This window comes from Microtus pennsylvanicus, chromosome 8 (assembly GCF_037038515.1).
Source record: "Microtus pennsylvanicus isolate mMicPen1 chromosome 8, mMicPen1.hap1, whole genome shotgun sequence".
Classification (NCBI taxonomy): Eukaryota; Metazoa; Chordata; class Mammalia; order Rodentia; family Cricetidae; genus Microtus; species Microtus pennsylvanicus.
The window spans coordinates 98,048,552-98,059,781 of record NC_134586.1 but is presented as its reverse complement, the minus strand read 5'-3'; the positions used below and the strand labels follow the sequence as shown (position 1 = coordinate 98,059,781).

At 48.6% G+C, this 11,230-nt stretch overlaps 1 protein-coding gene across 2 annotated transcripts; it reads left to right on the top strand.

Moving 5' to 3' along the window:
- Positions 1-1,866: 1,866 nt before the first annotated feature.
- Positions 1,867-4,204, top strand: Id2 (inhibitor of DNA binding 2). 2 transcript variants are annotated; one of them, XM_075984115.1, is made up of 3 exons: positions 1,867-2,310; positions 2,627-2,691; positions 3,537-4,204. In XM_075984115.1, the coding sequence occupies exons 1-2, from the start codon at positions 1,963-1,965 to the stop codon at positions 2,681-2,683; spliced, it is 405 nt and encodes a 134-aa protein (XP_075840230.1). In that variant the 5' UTR covers positions 1,867-1,962; the 3' UTR covers positions 2,684-2,691; positions 3,537-4,204. The 2 variants fall into 2 exon arrangements, with proteins under 2 accessions (XP_075840230.1, XP_075840229.1); XM_075984114.1 differs by having other exon boundaries at positions 3,423-4,204.
- The last annotated feature ends 7,026 nt before the right edge of the window (positions 4,205-11,230 follow it).

Here is an 11,230-nt window from a genome sequence, read left to right as displayed (position 1 = left end):
TCATGCGTTGTAGCTGCCAGAGTGTAGAGCGAAGCTGCAGAGCGCGCATTACCATCCAGCCCAGGGCCTTTCTGTTGGGATAATGAGGCTGGCACGCGTGCTAACATACGGTGTCCTTGGAAAAAGAGAAGAATGCGTCAGTACCGCAGAGATGCAATGTCCAAGAATCATAAGTAATAATTTGAGAATCCCAGAGATGTTTGTTTACATTGGCTATTATTGTAAAATACTCAGAGTATAACATCATGAACCAAAAGTGTCAAAACAAAATCTGTTCCGCTGTGGCACGTATGTGATAGAAACACACGCACACAAAAAAGTACACCAAGAGGCTCGAACTGGGGGGGGACTCAGAGAGTAAATCACTTCCAGGCTTAATAACGGAGGCGAGTCGTCGATCGGAACGCTGTCGCCCAGTGGCAGGCGGCACTGCAGGGCTTGCGCAGATATCTTTCTGCAGGGCAGCGTCCCTCGGCAGCCTCCACACTTAGGTGGCCGGATTTTACCACCTCTGCGCCACCGGACTCTGCCTCCCTAGAGAGAAGCCCTGGGGCACATGGCTGTCACGTGGAGGTCAGAGAGTGCCTGGCCCACCAGCTGAGGAATTAATCATTAATTGAAGGGAAAATACTGTTCTTCTCCCCTCTCCTCCCCCCCCCCCCCCCACTACAGAGCTTTGCCCGGATTCTGCCTTCTTCCTCTTTCTTACAGTCAGACAAAATTAAAAAAAAGTCAACACGATACTACCAGTTTACCCTTTCTGTTTTTGCTTTGTTTTAGAGAAATATTTTTTCTTCTAATATACGGTAGTCTTCTGCAGAGCGAGAATGAAAGTGCCAGAGTCAAGAGCTCCAAACTTTCTAAAATGTAGCTGCATCTAGAAAGAGGTGCTGCTGAAGGATTCCTAACCTCATACGTAACAGAATTTTCTCTAAAAACAGCGATAAGCTGTCAGTCAATAGCTAGGACCACCTACCTGACAAAGAGCTTCCCCAGAGCTCTAAGCGCTGGAATGTGACACCAGAAATCGCGATTTGTGCATAATTAATCGCCTCACACCGCCACACTGAAGGGCACAGACCAAGGGCAGTGTATGTAAATGGAGTGCCAGTGTGCAAACCCTACTAATGACCTCCGATTAATGGAGTCATTATACCGACCCTGCCTCATTCGTGGGGGGAACGAGGGGGGGTGAGGAGAATCCTGAACGTGCCGGGTCCCTCGGGGCTCCTTTGCGGTCTGAGGAAGACCGCACAGTATTCGCTACAACTCCTGTCACTCAGTTTCCCAGAAGGCCTCCTGCGTTGTTCCAAGTTGCAAAACCTCAAGCTAAACCTGTCCTGAATGTGTACGTGGGTAGTTTTTTTTCCTCCCCCTCTTAAACCCAGCTTTTCTTTATCTTAAAAGAAGGAACTCACTCTATAACGTGCCTCCCTAAAGGCGCGCTTCTTTTCCCATCTGCAAAGGTTGCTGTCTTCCCTGACGCTAGCGACCTATGACTTCCCCTCTGCTGAGCAGAGACCTCAGGCAGCCCTGGGTCGGGGGTGGCTTGTACCGGGCACACCCCCAGGGCGGATTCGGGGCTGGATGTCCTACGGCTCTAGGGATGGGAATCAGGCGGGCACATTTGCACACCCAGGCCCCCTGGGCTCGCAGCGCACACTGTAGTCGATTTACCACCCCAGCTGGGCTCGCGCCCGCTCCTCCCACCCCACGGGCATTGGCTGCAAACGCGGAAGGACCGAGCGCTCTCGCTCACCAATGGGAGAATTCGTTCGGCATGATGGACGTTACCCCTTCCACCAATGGCTGCTGAGGGATGCCCGATCGAGTGGCCCGGGAGAGTGCACATAAAAGCCGCCCCGCCCGGCTCGCGCTTCATTCTGAGCAGAGCCAGGTGCCGCGCAGCCAGCTCAGCCCCCCTGCGGCGGCTCCCTCCCGGCCTCTCCTCCTACGAGCAGCATGAAAGCCTTCAGTCCGGTGAGGTCCGTTAGGAAAAACAGCCTGTCGGACCACGGCTTGGGCATCTCCCGGAGCAAAACCCCGGTGGACGACCCGATGAGCCTTCTCTACAACATGAACGACTGCTATTCCAAGCTCAAGGAACTGGTGCCCAGCATCCCGCAGAACAAGAAGGTGACCAAGATGGAAATCCTGCAGCACGTCATCGACTACATCTTGGACCTGCAGATCGCCCTGGACTCGCACCCCACGATCGTCAGCCTGCACCATCAGAGACCTGCACAGAACCAGGCGTCCAGGACGCCGCTGACCACCCTGAACACGGACATCAGCATTCTGTCTTTGCAGGTGAGACTCGCTCAGCAAGTACCCCGCGATCCGTAAAACCCCGGTCGCCCGGCCTGTCACTCTTAAAGTCCATTGTAGAGACAGGCTCATTAACTTTATTTTTAAGAAAACTGTACATCGAGCCCCTTGTGAAACCGCTACTTAAGTTCTGTGTTGGGTTGTCTCTGGATCCGAATTGTAGCGTGAACCTGTTTTGTTTTGTTTTTTTTTTTTTCAAATGGGACTTGTTGGCACTTTCGTAAAGAGGAGGAGGGGAGGCTATCTTCTGTTAAGATTGTCTAATATCCTGCCTTTTATCCTCTCTCTCTCTCTCCAGGCGTCTGAATTCCCTTCTGAGCTTATGTCGAATGATAGCAAAGTACTCTGTGGCTGAATAAATTGGTGAGTGTTTGCGGGTGTCTCCTCCCGTGTGCGCGCTTTGGCAATGTGCTTGTGTGTGCGTCTGTGAGATGTTTGATTTGGAAAACGCATGCTTACTTCGCTGTGTTAGTGGGTGCCTCTTGTCTTACCAGATAGGCATGAAGGGGCTTGTAGCTGTGGGTACTCGGGATTACAGAACATTTGCCTTAAAAAAAGAAAAAGAATGCAAGAAAGAAAGAAAAAAGAAATGCCAGTAACTTATGGCAGGACAAAGTGTCATTATTACTGGTTTTGTGAGCCCATCGGTGGTCCTGTGAGGTACGAACCTCGGCTGTAATTAATCTTAACGCCACAAATTCCATAGGGGTCCTCCTTTCCCCAAACTGTGGTCATCTGAGATTTCTCTAGTTAGCTGAGGATTGCTACCCTGAGCCTTACCCCTTGTGTTCTGGGATCCAGATTTCCCTATCTGCTAACCAAAGGGCTGTTTTCAATCAAATAATTGTTACAAGAAGCACCCTGGCGCCTGTGAGCAGGCTGTTAGAGATCCAAATAGGAGACTTCGTTTGGGAAGTTTTCCCCTCGTGTCTCTGCTATTTTCATGTTTAATTTGTGCTGTCGAGGCCGGGTATATGTGCCGCATCTGGACGCCAGGGTTTGGTTTAAACTGTGGCTTCCCTGGCGCCTGGCTGCCTGCCTCTGCCCTTAGGTTACTCTCTCCTAAGCTGCTTTTCTCTCCCAATCTTTTGCAGGCGTCTGGGGACTTTTTTTTTTACTTTCTCTTTTTCTTTTGCACAACAAGAAGTCTACAGGATCTTTTGAGACGCTGAACTTTTTGTTTTGTTTGTTTTCAACCATTTCACCAGGAGAACAAGTTGAATGGACCTTTTTAAAAAGAAAAGCAAAATGGAAGGAAAACTGAGTGATCATCTTCTTCCCCAGGAGTTCTCCAGCCTGGACTGTGATACCGTTATTTATGAGAGACTTTCAAAGCCCTTTCTACAGTTGGAAGGTTTTCTTTATATACTATTCCCACCATGGGGAGCGAAAAACGTTACAAATCACAAGGAATTGCCCAATCTAAGCAGACTTTGCCTTTTTTCAAAGGTGGAGCGTGAGCACCCGAAGGATCCAGTATTCGGTTACTTAAATGAAGTCTTTGGTCAGAAATGGCCTTTTTGACGTGAGCCTACTGAATGCTGTGTATATATTTATATATAAATATATATATATATTGAGTGAAACCTTGTGAACTCTTAAGTTTTCTTGTATAGTGGCAGAAATACCTATTTCTGCATAAAAATGTAATGATGTACTTATGCTAAACTTTTTATAAAAGTTTAGTTGTAAACTTAACCCTTTTATACAGAATAAATCAAGTGTGTTTATTGAATGTTGATTGCTTGCTTTATTTCAGACAACCAGTGCTTTGATTTTTTTAATGACGCTGTTATAACTGAACCCAAATAAATAAATACCAGTTCAAATTTATGTAGACTGTATTAAGATTATAATAAAATGTGTCTGACGTCAATACCTGGATTCTGAATGATTTCTGAGAGGTCTTGTGCTTGCTTGGGCCGCATCCTTCTGTTCACACACTCCCCGTCTTTATCGCTCATGTGTTCCATGACAGCCCAGCAAACTGAAACATTGTTGCTGGTAGGAGAGATGGGGACTCGGAACTGCTCACCTCGCAGACTTCTGCGCCTGTGCATTGGGGCAGGGCTTTAGAACGGGATTTGTGGGAGGTGACTCCCTTGAGTTAGGTCATTGACAGTCTAGAAAGTGTACAGTCTGGAAAGACTAGTGTCTGGGCGTGTGGAAAGACACTTAGAGCAAGATCCAGATTCGGAAGAAAAAGGGCTTTGACTGTTACTGTTTGCCCCTGGGAATGAAGCTGTCAAACCCGGCCAGGAACTCCTCCACTTGTGGCTCACACAAGCCTGTCTGAGCCGGTTGCTTTCCCTGTCAGTCCCATGGTTGTTAAGTGTCCTTCTCCCTGGTCTGCTATCTGAACTGCAGTAAGGAACAGTGGGAAGGTACCTGAAAAGCCCCTCTACGCACCAAAAGGGGGGGGGGGTATCCACCAATATTTCCATCTAGCTCTCTGATCCTTGAGGACCCTGGGTCGCTAATTTAGATATCCATTTTATACTTAGAGTCTGTTCCCCAAGTCGGAAGTGACTTGAGGTGGGGTGGTTCTGGAAGGTGGTCCTGGGAGGACAGACAGAATCTACGTAAAGGATGGGACGACAAGGGACACGGGTGTACAAGACTCACCTGGTGCCACTTTCTAGGCCAAGCAGGTGTTTGGGTGGCGCCTGCTAGTCTGCTTTGGCTGAGGTGTTTTCCTGGCCCCTGACACCGAATCCATCATGGTGAGTGGAGGAGGGGCAGCTTCGGTTCCGGTGGTCCCCGCCTCTTTCCTGCGGGGCGGGGTTCGTCTTAATGATTACACCAGGGGATGCAGGATTTGGCCTTTACTCCCGGGCTGGAGACTGCCCCGGGAGCCAAGGCAGCCGCCCGAACACTGGTCACCTGCTGCCTACTATAGCCCCCGTTTGCACACCCACCGGACCAACCCAGCATGCATTGTACTCCCCCCTCCAAAAGGGAAAGGAAAGTACTAGGATAAGTTGCTGCCCCACCCCTATCCTCAGCCCGGTGACTGCCGCTTCGCATCCTCTGCTCAGGTGGCAGTGGGGCTCTAACCCTGAAGTGCAATCGTGCTATCTGAACGATAGGAATCTTCGGAGGACCTGTGGGGTCGCTGGACAACCAACACTGCTCGCAACACTTGACTCCTAACCCACGACAGTCCTGGAAAAGTGGAACCTTTTGGGGGGAGGGAGGCAGGCTTGTACCTACAGCTCGCGCCGTGGAGGCCGAGCGCCACCTGCTGGCAAACGTGAGAATCGCTGCTGGCCTATGGTTCGGCTGTCCCTGGAGCAAGGGTGCTGCTGGGGAGCAGGTGACTTGGTCTACAGCATTATCCTGACCAAGGTCTGGCCATGTAACCTAGAAATGACTGATGTCATCCCTAAAGACTCTGCTTCTAGCACGTGTATGTAAAACCGTTTCTCCTCAGAAGGCTTTAGCGGCACGCTTCCCCTTCTCTGTCTCTAATTTTGCCTTTCACGTTTATTTCTCCAGAATTGCTTAGTAGCATTTAACCAGAATGGTACCTTATCAGAATAGGATGAGAGTGAGCAGCATCTTCTTACTCCAGATCTTACTGCCATTTTCCCTCTGCCGTGGAAGATGTAGGTGCAGATGGTCCTTGTACATCTTATCAGTTTTTGAAAAATTCCTTCAGCTTCTAAATTTGGGTAATTTTGAGAATTTTAAATCATAACACGGTGGCAAATTTAGCATACTTCACTTGCTGGGTTTTTTTTTTTTCATTATATAAGTTTTAAATCCCCTTCCACTGATTTATTTGTAGTGCTGGGGATCAAACCCAAGGCCTTTGTAACACAAGGCCAGCTCCCTGCCACTGGCTACCGGCTCAGCCCTCGATGCTATTTTTCTCAGAAAACTTTCTCTTTAGCAAGCTGTGGTTTCTAAAATGACCCCGACTCCAACATGATGTCGGTTTATTGTTTTGCTCTTTTGTTCTGTGGTTATGTCCGTCACAGATTCTGTTCACCCAGTATTTTAAGAGTAATTGTGAGAATTAAGGGCTGGCTTTTTTCTTGGACTCTCCCGCGCTTGGTTTTGGAACAACGGGCACACTCATTTCAAAGGGTGAGCTTGGTCAGTTTGCTCTCGGGGTCCAATGCTGGGGTTAACTCCTTAAGAGACAGGCTTGTGCAGTCCTCTCGTGGTATAAAAACTATTCCCGAGTGTGCCACACACCGCCAGTCCGCGGATGAGCCAATTCGGTCTGTCGTTGCTTCCTGTCAGTAGAGAGGCTTCCGGGTCGAGCAAAGCCAGCAGTGATGAGTTTAGTGTTCTTGTCTGTCAAAAACTGCTACTGAAATCCTTAAACTCAGTGATCTCCTGCCCTGAACTCTGCAAACTCTCCACCTTTTGGAGTTCTCAGCACTTGCCGTTAGAAGGGGGACTCCAGGCTGTGGTGTCTGTGGTATGGACCTACCTGGACTTTGTCCGTTTTTTTTTTTCTTTCCTGTCTCCTGGTGGAGCACAAACAGCGATTCCCTGGGAACTGGCCGAGCCCATGCTGTCTGGAAGCAGAGCGAGGGGAACAACCTACAGAGGATCTTTTTTTTTTAATTCTTATTATTTATTTATTAAAGATTTCTGTCTCCTCCCTGTCACCGCCTCCCATTTCCCTCCCCCTCCCCCAACCAACTCCCCCTCCCTCATCAGCTCAAAGAGCAGTCAGGGTTCCCTGCCCTGTGGGGAGTCCAAGGACCTCGCACCTCCATCCAGGTCTAGTAAGGTGAGCATCCAAACTGCCTAGGCTCCCACAAAGCCAGTACTTGCAGTAGGATCAAAACCCAGTGCCATTGTTCTTGACTTCTCAGCAGTCCTCATTGTCCGCTATGTTCAGCGAGTCGGGTTTTATCCCAGGCTTTTTCAGACCCAGTCCAGCTGGCCTTGGTGAGTTCCCGATAGAACATCCCCATTGTCTCAGTGTGTGGGTGCACCCCTCGCAGTACGCGGCGGACCCGGCGCAGACTACAGAGGATCTTGACCTGAAGCGTAGTAAGCAGAACAATCTGGCTGACAGCCAGGTCTATAGTAATAAGAGTGAGCCCGGGAACTGTCCTACTGGGAAGGAGGAGGAACCAGAAAACCCTGACCTGAGAATCCTGTCAATCCTACCTCCTGCCACCAGGGACTTCCAAGTACTCTAACCCCTGCCTGTGAATTACCCATGATCCTTTAAGTCAGCAAATAACTGCTTTAAACCCATTGGTCCGCTTCGTAGACTCCTTCCTGCTCTAGCCACGAGCAGAGACATTTCTTTACGTCTCCCCAGGAAGAGCACACAGCACATGTGAGACTCTTTAAGCGATGGCAGCAAGATCATCCAAGAAGCCTAGAGATGGGTCTTCTGTTTAGTGAAGCAGCCACCCTGAGGAGCTTTTCTAAGGGCACACACAGGGATAGAACAGTGTCAGTGAGTTCTATACAAGTACCTGGTGTTATTTCTTCTTAAAGATATAGTAGTGGCGGACTGGTCCCAGGAGAGGTGGTGGTCCCACGAGGGGTAGTGGCAGGTACCCCAGGCCTTGGCAAGTCCCCTGAGGCCTTAGTGAGAGACAGACAGATACATCATATAGAGAGAGAATTTGGGTATAGAGGTTATTTAGTTGGTTATAGAACGAAAAGGGAAAGAGCGGAAGGAGAGAAGGGGGAAGAAGAGAGAGGGAGAGAGGGGGGAGAGAGAGCAGAAGTTACCTCTTCAGGAGAGAGACCCAAAGAGTACAGGCTGGAGGAAGCGGGTATCTGCTTCCCTCTGCGGAAGGGGAGGAGTTGGGAGAGGGCGGGGCTTGTCTCTTAAAGGGACAGGATACCCAAGTGATAGACCAGACCAGCAAATCATAATACCTTGGGTAGCCCTAGGAGAGGGGGACCATTCTAAACAAGCTGGGACTTTGGCCAATGCGATTGGAAACAAGATGTGGCAAGCTGGGGAAGGTGACTGTATAAAACCATAAAGCATTAGCACCAATCTGAGACGGGCCACTAAAACAGCCTAGCTCTGTGGCAGGGCCCCTCCTGTGGATAATCTGGGGTCAGGCATTTCCTGGTAGGAGAGATTAACAAGGCCACTTTAAACGGGCATGAGCTCTGTGTGTGTGTGACTGTCCTTGATGTCACATGACAGGGGAAAATACCCTATTTATCATCCCTTGATGTCTGCAGGATAAATGAACAGACCATCCCAAGTTATATAACAACTCATCAGTCAATCAGGTCAGGATCAACCCCATTCCTGACTCTTCTGATCACCCCCTCCTTCTACCTAAATTCATTAAAATACAAAATCAAAGGGGAAAAAACAGAGTTCTTGAGATATGTTTACTCAGGGCTAGTTCCCATTCTGCACAGTGTATTCTACGCTAACCTCTGACTCTTAGTGACTACATATGTGAACATGGTCACTGTGTTTCAGCCAGTCGGTTGTTTTAGACACCAAGAACCTGGAATTTCTGTTAAGGTGCACACACACACACACACACACACACACATACACCGGCCCATCTCAGCATGGGAATGCCGAGCTCCTTTTCAAATTCACAACCACAGATTGCTCTGCTCTGGAGATGAGACGGTAAAAGTTAAGATTCTGGCTGGGGACTGACAAAGGTGAAGGGTTTTGTTTTTAATAGAGAAAACACACAGAATTCTCGCATCTATTGGTGAGGTGAAAGGCGCTCATAAACCCAACCCTGGAAACAGCCTACTGCACAGGAGAAGCCGCACTACAGTAAAGAGGAAGACCAAAGATGGAAGAACTGTAGACGGCCCACACTGTGAATGGCAAAGCTATTGGGAAAAATATTAATTGAAAAAATTAACTAATGAAAATAAGTAATCAATGTGGATAATTATTAATAAAAATAATTAGTTAAAAAAATAGTTGAGGTGTTAAGTCTCAAGCCCTGGGATGACTGGCCGAGGTGTCTGTTTAACATCAAAATGAAACTGTCTGCCTCGGTCTCTCAGCATCCCTCAGTCACCACCTGCTGCAGGGTGTGGCTGGCATACCCCACTCTCTACCCTGCCCCCAACTCTCCAGCCCAGGGACTGGGCTGCCCTCCCCCGGAGGCTCTTCCCTGTCCACTCTGGACATTTTGGTTGCCCTCCCAGTTGCTGTTCCCCTCTCCCCCTCCCCTCTCCTCATACGGCTCAGAGTCCTGTGCACTCTGTCACAGACTCTGGCTGTGTTCTCCTTTTTATCTACAATAAACTTCCTCCTCCACCACACCTGGGAGCAGAGTCATTTTCCTTTTTATTTCTTTTTTTTTTCATTCAATAAGTAAGAAAAACACAAAATGCTATATAAAAACAGTAAGATTTCCAAATGAACAAAATAGAAGTCATGCAGTCACTGAAACTCAAACCGCTTTGCACACGTTAGAACTTGGGCTAGGAACTATTAAAGAAAGAATCGATAAACCGGAAGCTAGGCCTAAGGAACTCGTGCACAGGAGAGAGACAGCATAATGTGAGAAGCACAAGGAGAGGAGGAGGTGAAGAGAGAAGAACCAGGCGGTGGTGGCGCACTGGGGAGGCAGAGGGAGGCGGATCTCTGTGAGTTTGAGGTTAGCCTGGTCTACAGAGCAAGTTTCAGGACAGTCAGAACTGTTTCACAGAGAAACTCTGTCAGAGAGAGACAGAGAGGAGGGTCACACAGAGAGGAGGGTCACACAGAGAGGAGGGTCACACAGAGAGGAGGGTCACATGGGGATGGCCTGACCCACAGCTGCTGCTCAGAGAAGGATTCATCACTGCCAGCAACTGAAGATCCATCATGCTGGATCTTAATCAAGGTAATATTCTACACATCCAACTGCACAGAAAAAAAACCTCTTAGAAAACAAACACAACTTGTCTCATAGGCTAAGAACCTGCTGCTGCCCTTGGTGGACCTCACCAACCACGCTGGCATCTCCAATATGTTAGGATTCCCCTGCCACCGAGGCTGCCTCTTCACCAATGGACATCTCCCCTCTCTTCAGGGACTCCGACCCTGGTACCTGGCACCAAGGCTCGACTTCTCTCCATGGCCCCTGCAATCCCCCAGCTTTCTTCAGTGCTGCCAGGACTGCGGCCACGTGGGCGAGCCCACACATTACAGGCTATCAGCCTGTGACAGTCTGGACCACAGCTCTGCATGCTGACCCTAAGGAAACTCTTTCTTCCCCGAAGATCTTTACTTCAAGATGCTTATTTAACTGTGGCTGGGTCTTCAGCTCCAGCTAATAAACACTGATTGTTCCGGCAAAGCAAAGGCTTCATTTTCATAGATTCTTAACCCCAAACACCACCCCAAAAGTCCTGACGAAGTCTGTACCTCCCCCCTCTGAAACCCCAAGAACCAGGCCTTCGTGCCTGCATCTCTCAGTATTCCTAACTCATTAAACTCTGAGTCCACAACAATCTTTTCTAGTCAGAAAAAAAAAAAGAAGAAAAGAAAGCTCCAAATCCTCCCACAAACCTCCCCTAAAAACACAGCACGACCAGCTCCATCAAAACAATATCATTGTGGGAACCAAAGGCAGGAACCCAACGGCAGGAACTCATGCAGAGGTGCTACTTACTGGTTTGCTTTCCATGGTTTATTCAATTTATTTTTCTTTTCTTTTTTTTTTAACCTTTTTTTGTGACAGGGTTTTACTGTGTGGCTTTAACTGGTCCTGAACTTGTAGAGCTCTTGCTGCCTCTGCCTACTGGAGTACTGACTACTGGATGTGCACCACCAACTTGTTTGCTTGCTTTTTTGTTTTTTGTTTTGTTTTGTGAGACAGGGTTTCTCTATGTAAACAGCCCTAGCTGTCCTGGAACTCACTCTGTAGATCAGACTTGGTGCGGGAGAATTGTCTGTATTCTGTCAATCATATTTTAAATAAATGCTGAT

Excerpts from the sequence above, each read along its gene's own strand:
- Id2 (XM_075984115.1), top strand. The coding sequence starts at position 1,963 with ATGAAAGCCTTCAGTCCGGTGAGGTCCGTTAGGAAAAACAGCCTGTCG. Across the intron at positions 2,311-2,626 it reads TCAGCATTCTGTCTTTGCAG|GCGTCTGAATTCCCTTCTGA; the intron begins GTGAGACTCGCT and ends CTCTCTCTCCAG.